This window comes from Sciurus carolinensis, chromosome 6 (genome assembly GCF_902686445.1).
Source record: "Sciurus carolinensis chromosome 6, mSciCar1.2, whole genome shotgun sequence".
NCBI lineage: Eukaryota > Metazoa > Chordata > Mammalia > Rodentia > Sciuridae > Sciurus > Sciurus carolinensis.
The window spans coordinates 143,624,780-143,643,685 of record NC_062218.1 but is presented as its reverse complement, the minus strand read 5'-3'; the positions used below and the strand labels follow the sequence as shown (position 1 = coordinate 143,643,685).

The 18,906-nt window shown below is 39.7% G+C and overlaps 2 protein-coding genes across 5 annotated transcripts in view; one reads left to right on the top strand and one right to left on the bottom strand.

Moving 5' to 3' along the window:
* Mrpl22 (mitochondrial ribosomal protein L22) overlaps positions 1–1,753 on the bottom strand; it is a 38,611-nt gene extending 36,858 nt beyond the window's left edge. The window contains exons 1-2 of one of the 2 annotated variants that reach the window (XM_047556882.1): positions 1,663–1,753; positions 1,534–1,582 (exon numbers count right to left, since the gene is read on the bottom strand). In XM_047556882.1, coding sequence (XP_047412838.1) covers positions 1,534–1,582; positions 1,663–1,690 — 77 coding nt within the window. In that variant the 5' untranslated portion in view covers positions 1,691–1,753. The remainder of the gene's footprint in view (positions 1–1,533; positions 1,583–1,662) is intronic. The other variant, XM_047556883.1, reaches the window with a different exon arrangement.
* Positions 1,754–3,220: 1,467 nt separating this feature from the next.
* The window catches only part of Gemin5 (gem nuclear organelle associated protein 5), a 49,327-nt gene continuing 33,641 nt past the window's right edge, over positions 3,221–18,906 (top strand). For 2 of the 3 annotated variants that reach the window (XR_007109178.1, XM_047556552.1), the window contains exons 1-11: positions 3,221–3,455; positions 4,268–4,428; positions 5,147–5,328; positions 8,596–8,747; positions 8,962–9,081; positions 10,247–10,379; positions 12,606–12,771; positions 13,592–13,804; positions 15,122–15,207; positions 16,916–16,998; positions 17,997–18,133. Coding sequence is in view for 2 of the 3 variants with exons in the window: in XM_047556552.1 (XP_047412508.1) it covers positions 3,290–3,455; positions 4,268–4,428; positions 5,147–5,328; positions 8,596–8,747; positions 8,962–9,081; positions 10,247–10,379; positions 12,606–12,771; positions 13,592–13,804; positions 15,122–15,207; positions 16,916–16,998; positions 17,997–18,133 (1,599 nt within the window). In the remaining variant the exon portion in view is untranslated. The remainder of the gene's footprint in view (positions 3,456–4,267; positions 4,429–5,146; positions 5,329–8,595; positions 8,748–8,961; positions 9,082–10,246; positions 10,380–12,605; positions 12,772–13,591; positions 13,805–15,121; positions 15,208–16,915; positions 16,999–17,996; positions 18,134–18,906) is intronic. The other variant, XM_047556553.1, reaches the window with a different exon arrangement.

Genomic DNA, 18,906 nt, shown 5'->3' with positions numbered 1-18,906 from the left:
GAACTTCTAGTTCATTCATTTCTATGATCTATCTAGCATCTACAAGCCATTAAGTTTCTAATCACTGATTCAAATGACCTCTTAAGACTACATGGCTATGCCAAATGAGGTGGTGCATCCCTATAATCCCAGCAACTCAGGAGGCTGAAGCAGGAGGATAGCGAGTTTGAGGCCAGAGTCAGCAACTTAGCAAGGTCCTAAACAACTTGGTGAAACCCAGTCTCTAAAAAATATCAGAGCTGGGGATAGAGCTCAGTGGTGAAGTGTCCCTGGGTTAAATCCCTGCAGAAGAGACAAGCAGTAAAGGACTGGCTTCTTCCCAGCTCCTAATTCAATTACACTCCCTCATTTATAAAGAATATTTTTGTCCTGAGGTCACAGAATGCTCTACAGAGTACAGTACATAGCTTCAAAACTTCCTATAACAGAGTGGCCTTGAGCAAGTTATGTCACTTTGGAAAGCTTCAATTTCCTTCTCCAAAAAACAGGTAAAGCTGTACCTACTATATACACAGAATGTTAGGAAGGAAGTGATAACACATACAACATGCTACAGCACCATCAGGGTCAGGCACCGTGTAAACCAAGATTGTCTACAACAGAGTTCCTGCCCACAGAAGCAAGTCACCAGAGAAGCAAAGAGAAAGGCTGGGCTGTCCCATAGTAAGTGGGGAGAATTGGATGTGTTCAGAAAAATCGAGTTACTTAAGAAAATGGAATTGAAATTCCATTTCTCATAAGTGAATTTGATAACTTTAAGTTTTATATATATGTGTATGTATACACATATGTGCTAAAAGAATACCAAAAATAATCATTTTATGAATAGCCATATTTGAGATTGATGTGAATATTTTATATTACTCATTTGGTTGATACCATTTTTTATTTCTCAGTGTGGTTTTCCTGAGTTTCAGTTCTACTAATGAAGCATTTGATGTTTTGTTTGAAACAATACAGCATTGAAAAACCAATGCATTCACTTATTAATATTCTTCACCTTTCAATTTCAAAGACTGTTATTTGGTTTTCTGCTTCTGATTTGGTGTCTGATAATCTGAAAACTGTTTCACAGTAGGAAGAAATGCTCAAAAGAGAAGCAGAAAATCAATATTGGTCAGACAGTGTTTGATGCAGCTTCAAGAGGTCTACAGGACACAGCCCTTGAAAATTTCTCTTTGATACACGAAGCTGTAATTGTGAATTGACTGTTTCCCTATTGATTCTTTTATGGACCAAGTATAAACTTGGTAATTTTCTCTTGTCTTCAGAGAACCATTTGGATTTGATTTCTGAATTTAGAATAAATGTTAAAATTTAAAAAAAGAAGGAAAAAAACCATTCAGAACAGCCCTGGGGTAATGAGTAATTCTGGCCCCCGCGGGGCTATGCAGCACTACGGTGGTAAAACCGAGCGACAGAGCGGACTTGGGCTGCCTAGTGCACCACTCTGGCCCGACAGCCTAAAGCACAGCCTGACTGACTAGCAAAGAGGCCGTGAGCCCCAGTGAAACGCCAAGGCGACAGACTTACCCCAAGGCCAGCCTCCCCCGGCTCCTCAGGTTCTGTATCCATGATGCGCCTGCAACATTAATACAAGCTGTCAACTCCGACTCCCCTACTGACCCTTTTTCTGCCCCTGAACTACTAAGCAATCCTTACCGAAGTCGGCCAGGATCCCCGCCGCCATCTTTCCCTGCCCCGGAGGAAGCCTCCGAGTTCAAAGGCCGGCGGGGCAAGGCGCATGCGCAGCACTCCGGAAGTCCTCCTGTGCCGGAAACAGTGTTGCCGTGGAGACCGCGAGGGCGCCGCGCGTGCTAACGGTATAGCCAGCGCGTCTGACTTGAAACTGAATGACTTAATAATTAAGACCGAAAGCTAGCCGGGCGCGGTGGCGCACACCTATAACCCCAACAACGCGGGAGCCGAGCCGGGAGGATATAAAGCTCCAATCCAGCCTCAAAAACAGCGTGACCCTCAGCAACTTAGCCCCTGCCTCAAAATAAAAAGGATTGGGGATGTAGCAGTGATAAAGCGTCCCTGGGTTTAATCGCCAGTCCCCCCCCCCCAAAAAAAAAAAAACGAAAACTAGTGAACTTACAGAAATTCACCAGGATTCAGAAAAATCGTGAAGCTTTCATCTCACAAGTGGTCTGAAAGGAGTGAGCGAACAGAGTCCCCTAAATTGGCCTGAGTTTTCTTGTCAGAAATAACTACCCTGTGGCCCAAGTTTGGAAAGGCCATTGGAAGTCGTGGGAAAGCTCTTTTAAAGAACAGTTTAAACACGACGTTTGATCTGACCCGTACTAATCAGCTTGCCCTCCCAGGGATGAGTCAGTATGCCGGGGCACTGACCGCCATATGTGCCTGGCAGGCGTTTCGCTACATCTCATGTACTTTTCTCAGTCCTCCAACAAGGCAAGGATTAAATCTTCAAATGGGAAACATACTTAGGATAGGGCAAAGTCTCAGCTAAGCACAGGCAAAGCCAGTGATCAGTGTGGGGTTTTGTGCCTCCAAAGTTAGTGCCCCTAAACACATCCCAATACGTTTGACCTCTGGATTGAGGATGGGCGTTTCAGGATCCTAGATACCCAGTGCAAAAAAGCAACACAGTTCTGGAACAGAATCTGAACGTTTTGGCATGTTTGAGTTGGAAGGAGACTCCCATTCTTTTACCCCCACAGAATTTAACCAACATACAATTCCCTTCACGGAGCTGGCGCTCAATCAAGCAAACCAAAAGGGGCACTCCATTTCTCTCTAATCTTTGAATACCAAAATCCAGAGTCAAGATTCCGGTCCAGATGCAAAAACTACTCCTTCCCTTTCTGATTTCTGATCCATAGTTTTATTTTTTCGTTGACTACCTTCTTGTAGATGTCTTTAAAACATCTCTAGCACTACCCAAGTACCCTCGCACGGGTTAGTGATTACACAGGTCCAAAAAATAAAGCGGCAATGTGCGAAGGTGGTTCCACCAGTCTAACCTGTGGGAAGTGGAAATAGCTAACTAACCTCAGGGCTGAGCTTAAGCAGGACCAAACCCTCCTGCCGGGTTGAGGATTACCTCTTGCCTAGCTCAGTGAGCGCGGCGCGGCCCCGCCCTTCACAGCCGGGAGGAGGCGGGAAAGGAGCGCGCGATGCCGTATGGACCTCGGCGTGCGCCGTAGCGGCGGCCAGAGGAGGCGGGGCTCGAAGTCAACCCCGCCCCCTTCCCGGCTACGGCGTGGAGCTGCGAGCGATCCATCCCTGTGGCTGCTTCCTTCAGCCTCGGCTGCGGGTGATTATGGGGCAGGAACCGCGGACGCTGCCGCCCTCTCCCAATTGGTACTGCACCCGCTGCAGCGATGCAGTGCCCGGGGGCCTCTTCGGTTTCGCGGCCCGGACCTCCGTCTTCCTTGTGCGCGTGGGCCCGGGAGCGGGCGCGACCCCGGGGACTCCCGCGTTTAGAGGTAACTCCCCCCGATTCTGGGCCAGAGCCCTCCTGCCGTCCCCCGGGACTCCGGCTGATAGTCTCCAGTCACCCCTTTACCTGTAGTTCCCCAAAGTCTGTGACTGCGGCAGAGAGAAGGGGTCTGCCCAAAGTCACTGAGATGTGTCGCGATAAGTCTCCAAGAATGATCCACACCACGCTGTGGCCGAGCGGTCCCGCCTCCTGGCGCTTGCACGTGGAACCGCTTGCTTACTGAAAAGTTAGCGGTGTCCAGACCCAGGCATTTAAAATGTCTATGGCTTCCCTCCCCCACCCAAGTGCGCGCTGGTCCCCTGGGAGCCTTCCAGGGGTTGGGGACCGCTTGCAGCTGCAGACCCTGCGCAGAAACCTGCAGGATTATGTGACACTCTTGTTTCCGTATGATAGATGGGTTGAGCCAGATGCTTTCAGCTCCAAACTAGATTTTGATTATGCCTTAGAATATGACGTGCCATTTATTTATTCCATTCCAAACTATCTGTAGCCAGACTTAAGTTGAAGGACTTTCATATTTCTTAATTTGAGTTGCACCCCAGCCTAGATACTAAGCACAGCAAGGGATATCAACATTATTTTACAGTTGAGAATATTAAGGTTCAAAGGGAGAGAATGACTTGTCTGAAAAAACCAGTACAAGCACCTAGAATGATTACTATAAGTGTGTGAATATTTTTAGTATAATTGGTTAAGCAACTCCAAAGCATTTGCTCACTTATCATCCAACAACAGAATGATTCTGACTGGAATTTTGGATAGCAGTTTAATTAACCTAAAGTCTAATTTTACCTGAAGTCATAGGAGAGTTGGTGGGACACACTGAAAGAGTCTCTGGCTTCACGTTTTCTCATCACCCTGGTCAGTACAACCTCTGTGCCACCAGCTCCGATGATGGGACTGTGAAAATCTGGGATGTAGAGACAAAAACAGTTGTGACAGAACATGCACTCCATCAGGTACCATGGCTTGCTGTTTCCTCATGATGTTTTTTGTTTTTTGTTTTTTGTGGTGCTGGGGATTGAACCCAGGGCCTTTTTTTTTTTTAATAAATCAGAAGTTAGCAAAGTACTGTGCTGCCTGTTTTTGCAAACAACTTTTAGAGTACAGTTACATTTAAGTCCTGTCTCTGGCTGTTTTCATACAGCAAAATTCCATTAAAACAGAAACAACATGGCCCATGAAGTCTAAAATATTCAGTAGTTGGTTATTTGCTTAAATAGACTCCTGGTATAAACTATAAACAAGTGACTAAAACTCATTTCTAAATCAGAGGATTACATGCTATACTTGCTTTTTAAGACAACAAAGGAAAGGGAAAAAAACCACTTAAACTTTGTAAGAACTTTGTATTGAAGGAAAGTAAAAAAAATGATTCTTTGATCCCCAGTAGTCTAAATTTTCCTATTGTTAATATAGTGTTGCTAACAAGTAGCTTTGGGACCGAGGTTGTGGCTCAGTGGTAGAGCACTTGTCTAGCATGTGCGAGGCTCTTGGTTCAATTCTCAGCACCACATATAAATAAATGAATAAAATAAACAAGTAGTATTAATAAGTATTCATTAAGTCCCTATATTGTGCTTAATTAGTGTTGTGCTTATTTGTGAAACAAGTTAAAAATTAAGTAAAAATTGAGCATTGACAAATGAGAAATAAATATATTTTTTTGTTTTGAAGCATACTATATCAGCATTGCATTGGTCTCCTCGAGTAAAGGACTTAATAGTATCTGGAGATGAAAAAGGAGTAGTTTTCTGTTATTGGTTTAACAGAAATGACAGCCAGCACCTCTTTGTAGAACCCAGGACAATTTTCTGTCTTACCTGTTCACCTCATCATGAAGATTTAGTTGCCATAGGGTAAGTACTGTGCCGTCTATATTGATGGTTCACTTTGGTTTTGCTCATATTTTTCATTTGCATTACTTTCTTGGATGCATTTACTCCTGAAATACAGATGTTAACTTCTCCCCTGGAGCCCTTGGGATCATTTGTTCCTTTGTTGTCTAGGTCTTTATTACCTCTCTCCCTCCCTCTTTTTACCTTTCCTTCCTTTCCACTTTACTATACTTTCCTTGTTCTTCATATCTGATTTTTCCCATTAACCTTCAGATGCTGGAAATATCCTTTTACTCTTTTCTCTCTTTATACTGTCTTTTAGGACTCCCAGAGGATAAAGCAACTGCTGTCTCTGGTTTCAGTCTTTCCCTCTAAGTTTGGAAAGTGATGTGGCAATGGGATCTGTCTCTGTATTAATCACCAAGTTTGTTCCACATGAGCTGCCTGAGTGGGCATCCCTTTCCCTCTCCAGTTCATGTACTTCTCACCCAAACGTGTTTAATCCCTCCAGGTCAAAGACTTGACAAGTAATTTTACTAGGATGTTAGAGATGAAAGTCCGAGGGAAGTGGATTTGAGAGACTGGTTTTGAGGTAGGATAAATTAGTGGAAATACAGAAACAAATCGTTCACAAAATTTCTTGTAAAAGTGTGCACAGATAGGAAGGCAGAGAAAAGTTATGGGGCAAAGGGAGTATTAAATGAAAGATACAAGGACATATTGCTGTATTGATGTAGTGAGGTGGTGTCGGGGGCAGCTTGTTGCAAGAGTAAACCTATAAATACAGAAAGTTGTGGAAAAATTGAGGAGACTGGATCCAGATGATAAGTAGAAGAAAAAAAAAACTGAGAATATGAAAATAAGTTGGGTGTGGTTAATGAACGCCTTTAATTCTAGAGATCTGGGAGGCTGAAGCAGAAGGCTATCAAGATGGAGCCAACCTCAGCAACTTAGTGAGGCCCTATCTCAAAGTACAAAGGACTGAATAGGTAACAGTGGTAGAGCACCTGTTGGTTCAGTGTTTGGTACTGAGAAAGAGAGTGAATATGCAAATAATTACAGGTAGGTTTGGAAATGGAGAACGTTCCATTCTGTGCCTTCAGATTATCTCCGTGAAGCAAAAGTCAAAGAAATAAAGTCAGGAGGAAGGCATGAACGCTTTCAAAAAAATAGGAAAATTAACTTAGTGAAGGGAATTATAGGTCCAGTGTTCACTATTGAGTGGCCAACCTGAGGATCATGGTCATGAATTTAAATTACTCAAACTGATTAAAAAAGGAGATCATTGGATTCAACAAGGTTTGGGGATTTGTGGACTAAATAACCCTGAGGGAGAGAAGATAAGGGAGATCATGGTGTTTTGAAGAGTCACTATAGGAGTTGGGGCTGTGGCTTAGTGGTAGAACACTCGCCTGGCATGTGTGAGGCACTGGGTTTGATGCTCAGCACCACATATAAATAAATAAAAATAAAAGGTCCATCAACAACTAAAAAAATTTTTTTTTTAAAGTTTAAAAAACATAGTCAAATCTGTTCTGCATGAAGGGAAGGGTGGGAAGATGGGTGTGGGCAAGTGGTATTGAAAAAATAGGGGGGTCTATAGATGGGCAGTCTGAGAAAGTGGGAGCATTGTTGTAATGAGGGTACTAGGGAGTGAGCAGGAAGTATAGTGGCAAGGGGTCAGAGAAACTTAAACCTTGAAAAAAGCAGGAATTCATAACAAGAAATGTCTTTAAGGAGGAGAGAACTGCATCTTCAGGCACAGAAAGTTGGATCAGAAGCATTTGTTTGTAGAGGATCTTTAAGCTTTAAGACATTATTATTCCCAGAAAGCTTAACTCAGATTTCAAAACAGCTGGCTCTCTTGACATTTAGGTGGTATAACTTAAAGATTTTTCGAAAGTCTGGGTAGTCAAAGATCGACATATTCTTTCTGGCGTTTTTTATTTGTTTTTTAGTCTGTTATGTTGCTTATCCCTGTAGAATTCTGTCGTGTAGGTACAGCCACTTTGGAGAGCAGTTTTGCACTGTCTGGTAAAGCGAGAGTGCACATATCTTATACCTTGGCAGTTCTATTTCCAGTCATCATGTGTGCAGTTGTCATAGTACATTAGCAGCAGCTTTTGTATTTGTAATCACAAAAAAAAGAAGCCCTTCAAAAGGACACTGAATAAGTAAACTGTGATATATTCATATGATACAGGATTCATACAGTAGTGTAAATGACTGACCTGGAACTGGAATTACATGTATTAACATGGATGATTTAGAAACAGAATGAGTGGGGGAGAGCAAGCTACAAAAAAATAAACTGCATGATACCATTTCTGTGAGTTTTTTAAATATACAGATTGCTTCTGTTTCTTATTTAAGAATATATACCAAAAAAAGGGCCAGGTGTGTGACGCACACCTATAATCCCAGTGGCTCAGGAGGCTGAGACAAGAGGATTACAAGTTCAAAACCAGCCTCAGCAACAGCAAGGTGCTAAGCAACTCAGTGAGACCCTGTTTCTAAATAAAATACAAAAAAGGGCTGGGGATTTGGTTCAGTGGTTGAGTGCTCTTGAGTTCAATCCCTGTTACCCCATCACCACCATCAAATATATATACATACACACACAAAAAAGGCTAGCAACACAAAATTTAGAAATAGTAATTTATCTCTGGGAAAGGGAATGAGAGGTTTGATCTAGGTGGGAACACAGAGTATTTCAACTGTTTTGGTAATTATTTTTTTCTTAAGCTAGGTGGTAGATACTCTTATGTATCTGAAATAATTTGTATTTTTAAAGCTTTTAGAATGACTCAGTTTTTTTCTAGACTCATAAAATGGCAGCTGTGGAATATACAGATCTAGAATATTGAGTACTCCAGCTTTTCAGTTTCCAGTTAAAAAAGTAATACCGCTTGTAAAAAGGAAACTGATTTCAGTGTTCTAGAACAAATTCATCTCTAGTTAGAGGAGTTGCCGGACTTTTATCAGAATTGAAATGCCTGTCAGTCCCTTAGAATAAAAGTACACGCCCTGTTTGAGCTTTCTGCCAGACAACATATATAGTACTAAGGGTCTGATCGTGGAGAAGGGTTTTAACAAAACTAGGAAATGTGAAATGAACACTTGAGAAAAAGGACAGAAGTATTTCTTGTCCTTTCTCCTTCTCCCCTACCCCAAATGCACCTACCTAACTTTTAGAAGTTCACAGCGATAAATCGTAAACCAGAATGTTTACTGGAGAGACTATTCTGTTTTCATTTTTCACTAATATTTCTAACTCTTGTCTTTTAGCTATAAGGATGGCATAGTGGTTATAATTGACATCAGTAAGAAAGGAGAAGTTATTCACAGGCTTCGAGGCCACGATGATGAAATCCACTCCATAGTCTGGTGTCCCCTGCCTGGTGAAGATTGTTTATCCATAAACCAAGAGGAAAATTCAGGTAGGGATGACTGAAGGGAGAATTCAGTATTCTTTAGACCTAAAGAACAAAATAGGTAGAATTGCACTGTCTGAATTTCATTTAAAACCTTAGACATCACACTCCAGACCTATGAAAGTGATGGCTAAGTTTTGGGAGCCCTTGGAAACTAATTTTTCTTTCACAAGTACATGTTTAATGCAAATTAAAAACAAAATTACCCTCTTTGTTCTAGAAGAACCTGAAATTCCCAACGGGAAAGTTATAGCTCAAACTCCAGTAACAAAAGGCTGTTACTTAGCGACTGGAAGCAAAGATCAGACCATTCGAATCTGGAGCTGCTCTCGTGGCCGAGGTAAGGTTGATGTGTGATGTTTCTTTTGTGGTATAAGCTATGTTGATCCAGTGAAATTAGCTGCTCTTTTATTCTGTCTTCTTGTTCTGAGAGTGCATCATCTGTCAGAAACCAGTTATTTACTTTCCTGTGTAGAAAATCACTGCCCTGATTTAACCTGGGCTAGAACTCTGCTCTGAACAACTGGCTTGTGTGTTAGAGTTTATGATGCATTCCAGGAGAAGGCAGGGACCCCTGCTTTATTAGAAGGGTCACTATTTGCATGGAGAGCAAGACATTTAAGAACATGAATACTGGAACTTGACAAGACCTGAATCAAAGGAATGGAAAAGACCTCTAATGCACAAATGCAGAGTAAATAATATGCTCTGTGTATGTAGCTTGGTGGTAGAGAGCTTACCTAGCATGCTCACAGCCCTGGGTTTGATCCTCAGTACCACCCAAAAAATAAATACATATGTGTATATTTGTAGCATAGAAATGTGTGTTTACAAACACTCACTTTGACCAAAGCAAGTTAAATATCCACATGCAGGCATCTGACTGGGAATCCCTCCAGCAGGGTACCATCTAAATTTATAGCTGTGTAATTCAGTGGCCTTCAGTTCTGGTCCTGCAGCAGAAGCAACCAGAGAGTTTTGGAAAAAATACAGACTCCTAGACCCTCCATCAAAACTACTGAATCAGAATCTAGGTGCTGGATACAATCTGATGCTTGTATCTTTTAAAACTGCACTTGTGATTCTAACACACAGTACAAACTAGGACCTCCAACTTGGTGCTGATGGAGATGTTCCCCTGCCAGAATGTGGTGTCTGTTGAAGGGATTTATGACCATCAGGAGGAGGGCTCCTGCCCTTGTCCTTCCAGCTGTGGAGAATTTGGGTTGCATTACCACTTTGAGTTCTCCAGTCTAATTTCCCAGACCAAAAAAAATATATATATATATATTCTTAATGTGTTTGGGTTGCGGAAATCAGCCCGAAGAGCTTGCTTGGCCTAAAGATAGATAGGCTGGTATTAACCACTATGTATAATGTTTCAATGGGAAAATGATGTATTCATTGTCATTAACTTGTTAACAAGCCTATAAAACAAGACCATTTATTGTCTTTAAGTTCTTAGTTTCAGTGTCTTCAGTGCTCACTGACTGTTTCACCTTCAGGAGTGATGATTTTGAAACTACCTTTTCTGAAGAGACGAGGAGGGGGTGTAGACCCAACTGTCAGAGAGCGCCTGTGGTTGACACTCTACTGGCCCAGGGATCAGCCAACACAGCTGGTGTCCAGTTGTTTTGGGTAAGTCTGCTTTGGTTATATCTTCTCTGATAAATTTTTTTTTTTTTTTTTTTCCCCCTATGTGGGCTCAAGATTCCTAGGCTTCTCTTTAGAGACACAGAAAGTGGGCCATGCACCACACACACACACACACACAGCTGGGCTAGTTGAAATGTAAAAAGCATGAGACTTGTTCTATCTAACAAAATCGTAAAAACAAATCTTGGAACAAGCCTGGGGTTAAGAGTATCCAACTCTGAAGTCATGCATCTGAATTTCAGAATCAACCTGCTGCTTACCTGCCTTTTCTGCTCATAAGCAAGACCCTGCACTTCAGTCACTTATGCGTGCACAAAGCAGAGATGATGATGCTATTTGCTCTCCCTTAGGATGGCTATGACCACTCAGTAACCAAAATGACCAAGCACTTTCCATGGGAAAATACAAACTGTTTTTCCTCTGCTTTCATACCCACAACCATCAATCCAGAAGACTTCTGAGACTCCAAAAGGTGTGAGGATTTCTCCTGCCCAGCAAGCGATTAATTCTACAACTAAGCATCTTCCAATTCAGTTCTGACAGAATGTCATATCCCCCAGTTGAGGGTTTGATCTCCAGCTCTCCCCCATACACTTTATATGCTAATTTCAAGCCCCCAGGTTGTTTCTCACGGGCTTCTGGCCCACACACTGTAAATCAGGACCCCCCAGTCCTATCCTCTGGTTCAGTTAATTTGCACATACTGCTCATAGAACTAAGGGGGACACGTTATGCTTTCCAGTTTATTAGAAGGATTTTAAAGGATATGGATGAAGAAATTTGTAGGGTAGAACATGGGAGAAGGGAGAAGTTTACATGCCCTTTAGGCATGCCACCCTCTAGAACCTTTCATATGTTCAGCTATCTGGAAGCTCTCAGAGCCCTGTCTTTTGGGGGTTTTATAGAGGCTTCATTATATAGGCATGATAAATTAAATCTTAACTATTAGTGATCAACTTAAACTTCATTCCCTTCCCTCTCCTGGAGGTTGAGGTGGGACTCAAAGTTCCAACCCTCTAATCCCACCTTGGTCTTTCTGGTGACCAATCCCTATCATGAAGCTACCCTGAAGGCTGCCAGTCATCAATCGATTTTTTTTTTTATCATACAAAAAAGTATATATCCCTTTGGAGATCCTGAGGTTTTTATTATATATCAGGAAAGAACAAAGACCAAATATGTATTTTACAAACTAGTTTGGAACCTGAAAGCATCTAACTCAACCCATCCATCATACGGAAAGGAGAGCGTCACATAATTCTGCAGGATCTTGTGTAAGACCTGCAGCTGCAGGTAGCCCTCAGCTTCTGGAAGGTTCTCAAGACCAGCACTCACTTGGGTGGGGGAGGGAAGCCGTAGACATTTTAAATGCCTAGTTGCTGAAGATGATAAATGAATTTAATAGACAAGTTCTTGCTTTTAAATGAGGTAATACAGGTAAAACACATATAGTCCTCCCAAAATATTGACCATGATCCTACTTTCCACCAACACCCAAAAAAAAAGAGATTGTTTCTTGAACTTTGGAGCTGTGTAAATTATAATGGTATTTTATAATTAAAGCTGGTAGAGAACTCTCTTCAAAAGTTAGTTTAGTACATTTACATATTTCAAAGAAAAATGAAGGCATGCATAAGAAAATGCCCCACCTGTCTTCCATTTTACTTGATTCTCTTTCTGTAGGCATTTATGATTTTCTGTGTTTCCTCCAAAGAGATATTTTGTGTGTATTGCAGAAAGTGTAGCTTTCTCCTTAAAAGTGTGAATCAAGATCACAAATGATGTTAAAAGAAAAGTAAAAATAGTTTTATTTAGGTGCAACGAAGTTTTGCAAATTGGAAAAAGCATGGGTTTGGACTTTCTAACAAGAAGTGGGTTCCTGCCACTTGGCATTGCCTGGGAGATTGAGGCAGGTCTAGCAGTTGGAAACTGACGCAGCCAGGTGGTCACAAGTGTTACCAGTCCTTTGAAGAGTTCAGGTCAAGAGACAAACTGACACTCAAGTATTTTCCCTCTGGCAGATTTAGGTTGTGACATATCTGCACGGCAGCAAATCTCTAAGGCTCAGAAAAGGATGTTGACTCTCTTTTGACCCTTTTGCAGCCATGTTGACTTTTATTTCATCAAAGGAACAACAATAATTATTTTACATCTATGGACCCAGACTGACTCAAAAATCCTTGCTTAGATTGCTTGTGTTCTTTACAGAGGTGAGCTGCTACTGTGGGATCTCACTCAGTCTTGGAGACGGAAATATACCCTCTTCAGCACTTCATCAGAAGGGCAGAATCATTCCAGAATCGTGTTTAATTTATGTTCTTTGCAAACTGAGGATGACAAACAACTGCTTCTTTCCACATCAATGGATAGAGATGTAAGAACTACTTAGATTTCATCAGCTTTGTAGAACAGGGTTCGGCAATCTGAGTGGGATTAGAGGGCGTCTATCCTTATACCACCTCCCTACTAGTTTCAGAGGTGCTGTTACCAGTTGGCACTGTATATATCAGCAGTGCACAGGGAGGGAAATTTTGTGAAACCACCAAGATGCTTTTCTGCTAAAGCACCCATGATAAAGATGAGCAGAAGTGTCCTGGGAAGGGCACATGAGATCATCATGCTTTGACTTGTTGCCGTTATAGTTTAAGAAGCAGAATCATCTGCTCTTGGTGAAATCTCTGAGGGAGAATTGACTGTATTTAGAGCCCATGACCTTGCTGTTTTGCATCTAAGCTTGGCTTCTCTCAAGTCTCTCTGTTCAAGTGATAATTAAAAACTTTCTACTCCTCGGGTGTAGGCCATTTTGCTTCTTAGATAGCAGCTCTGATTTTTCCCTGTGCTGAGGCCATGTTCATCCTTATTTAGTTTGCTGAATGAGGAAGTTACTAGGACTAGAATAGAATTGAAGGACCATTAACCTCTGGGAAATGGGAGATCTGGGTTCTGATTTATTTTATGACCCTGAATTCACTGGACATCTCTGAGAATAAATATATTCCAAGATCCTGTTGAGCTGTGTAATTCATTGCTGATTTTTTTCCCTAAGAGATGCTTTTTACAATTTCTACTGAATGAGTTAAATTATACATTGTCCTTGCCCACTATGAGCTTATCCAACAATTGGAATATTAGAAGCTTTTTCCTGTTTTTCTGCTTTTTTGAAATATTTACGCCCTAACCCTTAATCTTTCCAGGTAAAATGTTGGAACCTGACCACCCTAGAGTGCTGCTGGACCCTCCCTTCCCTTGGTGGGTTTGCCTATAGTCTGGCTTTCTCTCCCGTGGATGTGGGCTGTTTGGCTATAGGCGTTGGGGATGGCATGATTCGTGTATGGAATACACTCTCCATAAAGAACAACTATGATGTGAAAAACTTTTGGCAGGGTGTCAAGTCCAAGGTTACAGCGGTAAGGATACTTGCTTCGAACTTTTTTTTTTTTTTTTTTTTTTTTTTTTTAAGAAAATATCCACTCATTTAAGTGAACTGTATTGAAAATCAAAAGTTGTTTAAGGGTATTTTGATGAAGTTTGAAACTAGGAAAGTAGACTCCTCCAAACAAATTCATCATCCCCGGATTTAGAGCTTTGAAATTATTAAGGCTTTGAGTAACTCATCGCATTTTGTAACAGTAAGAAATTAATTGTAAATAACCTAAGTGTATTCATGGAAAATTATTATAGTATAACTACATATTGGAATGGTATCAAACTATTAATAGTAATGAGGTTTTTTTTTGTTTTTTTTTAGCTGTGGAAAGAATGTTAATCATTTGTAAAAATACAAATTATAAAATGGAATGCAGGGTAGAAAACATGTTTAATCTTTTTATTTTTCTCTAAAATGATATGTGTTGACCATTCAGTCTAAGACCAACAAATACTGTTGATTTAAAAAGAAAACTAGGGGTTGGGGATATAGCTCAGTTAGTAGAGTGCTTGCCTTGCAAGCACAAGGCCCTGGGTTCAATCCTCAGCACTGAAAAAAAAAAAAGAAAGAAAAAGAAAACTAAACAATACAGAAGTATAGAAAGTAGACTTTCTTTTCTACCATACTCTCTACTCCATGCCCCCATTACCATAACCCAGATAGTCTTGACAATTTGTGGTATCTTTTTCCAAATTTATTAATTAAATAATTATTTTCCAAATTGTTTTAGAACCTTTTTTTTTTTCTTTTCTTTTGGTAGTGCCAGGGATAGGACCCTATGGATGCTAAGCAAGCATTCTATCACTAAGCTGAATCTGTAGCCACTATTCTAGAATCTTTTATCCCTAGTCTGCAATATGTCATGTACATCATTTAATGTTTGAACCCATTTTTTTCTATCATAAGTATCTAGGTTTATTCATAAAAATGTCTGAAAAGAGAGATGACAAGATTGGCAATTACTTTTTTTTTTTAGTTGTAGATGGACATAATGCCTTTATTTATTTATGTGGTGCTGAGAATTGAACCCAGTGCCTTGCACATGCTAGGCAAGCGCCCTACCACTGAGCCACAACCCCAGCCCAGCAATTACTTTTGGTTTTGGTTTTGGTTTTGCATTGTGAAATTACAAATGACTTTCACTTTGCTATTAATTCATCTCATTTTTTTTTTTTCTTTTAAACAATGAAAATTAAAAGAAATCAAGAGCAAAAAAAAGTCTCCCACTTGAATGTTTGGAAGCTTGAATGATGTCCCCTTCCTCATATATTTTCATTTGGAAACTCTTTTCTTGTAGCTCTGTTGGCACCCAAACAAGGAAGGCTGCTTAGCTTTTGGAACTGATGATGGAAAAGTGGGATTGTATGACACCTATTCCAGCAAGTAAGCAATGCATGATTCTTGTTCAGCCAGTTCACCGATGTGTCCATGATGGATTTAATTTTGAGTTTATTCACCTGATACACAAAAACTTCTGGACTTGAAAACTAGGTTCAAAACTCAGAATCTTATTTTTTAAAGTTTTTTCAGGTGATATTGATTCAGCCCATCTGATTTTTGGGAACCACTAACAAAACCATTTGCTTTTGTTTTTACAAAAGTTTTCATGCGTGACAATTGAAAGACAAGTAGAACATCTGTGTAACTTCTCTCAGTATTTGGCCATACCTTTTATCTATGTGTCTCTATATTTCATCTAAAACATGAAACAAAGTTTCAGGCATAAAATATGATACTCAGGCTTCATAAGAACCAAAGTTACAGGGTCATGACACTCCTCTGCAGATTTGGTTTTTTTGGTTTGGTTGGTTTTTTTTTTTTTTTTTTTTTTTTTTTGTACCAGAGATTGAACCCCGGGGTGCTTAATCACAGAGGCACAACCCAGCCCCTTTTTTATATTTTATTTAGAAACACGGTCTCACTGAGTTGCTTTAGAGCCTCACTAAGTTTCTGAGGCTGGCTTTGAACGATCCCCTTGTCTCAGCCTCCTGAGCCACTAGGAGTTATAGGTGTGCACCACTGCACCCAGCTGTTCTGCAGTTCTAAAAAACTCTATCCTAATCATGCATGAGAAAATGAATAACAATTTCATAATATGATCTCACATCTTGTACATACACAAAACATTTTCTCAGTTGAGCCAGCTGTTTTTCCTAGCTTTTTTTTTCAAGTTTGTTTTCCAGTAAAGGTTCATGTACTACATTTTGTTATGTTTCCTTGGTCTCTCTTACTCTAGAATACAGGTCTTTCCTCTTCATAGCATTGTCTTTTTTTTTTTTTTTTTTCTTTTTCATTTGAAGATTCTAGATAAGTTCCATATCTTGTACTTGTCTAGTTATTCTCTTGTGGTGATTTCTAACTCATTTATTTCTGTCATCCCTATTATATTTGCTATCAACTGCAAATTATGGTTAAGTTCCCTTATTCCTTACAGTAGTCATTAGTCATAGGTGACTAGTCAGCCCTGGAAAAGTGCAAAGTCCAAGTTGAGTTGTGCTGTAAGTGTAAAATGTACTGAAGTCTTAGTATTAGAAAAGAATATGAAATATCTCAAAAATTATCTTAATTGTTTTAAATTACACTTTTAGCCGGGCATGGTGGCACACACCTGTAATCCCAAAGACTCAGGAAGCCCAGGCAAGAGGATTGCAAGTTCAGCAACATAATGAGGCCTTAAGCAACTCTGAGACTCTGTCTCAAAATAAAAAACAGACTGGGGATGTGACTCAGTGGTTAAGTGCCCCTGGATTCAATCTCTAGTACCAAAAAAGAAAAAAAGTGAACATTTCAGGAGGAGATATGAGAAAAAGGATACCAAACTTGCCAGATGTATGAAATTAACATTTTTATCTGGGTCAGTTACGTTTAGGGCTTAATCATTCTTGGTTGTGATGGTATGTTATGTGTTATGTTATTTAAGTGTTTGCTTTTTATAATCAACTATTTGGAGAAGGATACTGCTAAATTATTTTTCTATAATACAGCAACTAAACTAATAGTAAGGGATCTTTGAGAAAAAGATGGTCTATTTTCCACTGTGCCTTTTACTTTAAATCTTTATTTGTTCTCCACCTCCCCTTAACTTCCAAAGACCTCCGCAAATTTCTAGCACTTATCATAAGAAGACTGTGTACACATTAGCTTGGGGCCCACCAGTACCCCCGATGTCACTTGGTAAGTGTCTGAGCCATTCTTTAACAAATATATTCTTTTTTTTTTTTTTTTTTTTTTTTCCAATTTAATTCTAGGATCTGAAATTTAAAAAAAAAAATCTTCAATGTTCTAGTGCAGCGACTACTTACATTGTCTGCTATGTCCTGGGGGTCCATGAAAGCAGTAGTGGCAAGTGACAAATTAGAACTGCTAGAAGAAAACATTTACCTATGAGCATCCCCACACTGCCTCCTGCAACTCTTAAGCATTGTTCTTTGAACTTTTTCATTATACGTAGATATCTCATGCTGAGTTGTGGCCTTTGATTACTACCTTTTACCCCTTTCCCTCTTCTAGCCCCTCAGCTTTTTCTTGTCCCTTAAGTAATGAGTCTTTCATAATATCTTTTTGGGTGTATTGAACAAGTCTCTGATATACTTTCCTTAACTATCATGAAACATGTGTAAATGTCCATAGTAGTCACCCTGCCGGTGGAGAGGACAAATAGTATAAATCATCAGAACTCAAGCAGCCTTGGAATTATATTTTATTCATCCAACAAGAGAATTACTATAATACTAAGAAAATCACTGCTTTGAAGATACCTCCTTATAGGTAGCTAGTCATGGGAAATCCTGTAGCTACATAAATTTAAATGCCCAAAGAATAAAGCACTTATTTCTGGAAGAAAAAGTAAATTCTCTAAAGCTTTGATTTGAGATCTGATGTTTGATTTCTGATCCCAACTTTTGTGCCACTATTATTTTGAATGTTAGAAGAATGTTAAAAGTGAATATGTTACATCATAGAATTTTAACATAGAATTAGTATAACTTTTTTACTTCTCCCAAGAACTGTTCAGGTGGAAAGAACAGTGACTTTATTCCCTTGTGTTAGAATGCTTCAAATGCATAATTCTTTTTAATTCTTAATTCTCATAGTATGTTGTGGTCAGCCTGTAGTAACAAATAGTTAAATTGATGAAGTTCAAGACTGATAAGTTCTCTTATCTCATGTAGGAGGAGAAGGAGACAGACCTTCCCTCACTTTATACAGCTGTGGAGGGGAAGGAATTGTCCTACAGCATAACCCCTGGAAGCTGAGTGGGGAGGCCTTTGACATCAACAAACTCATCAGGGACACCAATTCAATCAAAGTGAGTTATCATGATCTATAGTCTCCTGTTGGATTCCTCTGGGTTTCCCATTTTGCACACTAAATGAGATTCTTGGAGATAGGTGGTATATCAAGTCAGGCATTGTATATATTGTGAATCAGGCTTCGAGCGAATTTGTGGTTTCTAATACATGTCTTTAGGAGTCTTTTCCTTGAATAGGAACTAAACCAAAAAAAATGTGTCTCAATTGCACTTTATAAGTGATTTATAATTTTCGGATCTTAACTATAAAACATTCTGTTTATGCCAACCACTTCAACCAAGTGCTGTGGTAAAAATGACCCTATGGTTTCTAAATGTAGCAACAAATTTCGTTTTGCTCAAGACTGAATTGGCATTTTGTTTTTAAAGGAAATAATTTCAGGTTTACAAAAATTGCGAAAACATACAAATAATTCTCTCATATCTTTTACCTAGTTTCCAACATTAATCACTTTTGCTTTAACATTCTATTAGTGTACATATATGTCAGAAGTGTCTTTTAAAGTCAAATCATAAATGTCGAGATTTCCCTACCCTTTCAAATGAGTATTTTTTTAATCACTGCTCAATATTTTCATATGGCTAGAATAAAAATAGTACCTAATCATGTTAATTATGTTTATTAAGTATATTCCTTCATTGTCTTAAGTGTTCCCTATACATTAACAGTCTTCAAGAATGAAAAGAACCAATTAGAACGAATAAAAATTTTTTTAAAAAATAATGAAAGAAATTTCTGTTCTGACAAGCTTTTAGTTTAGTGGCATTTG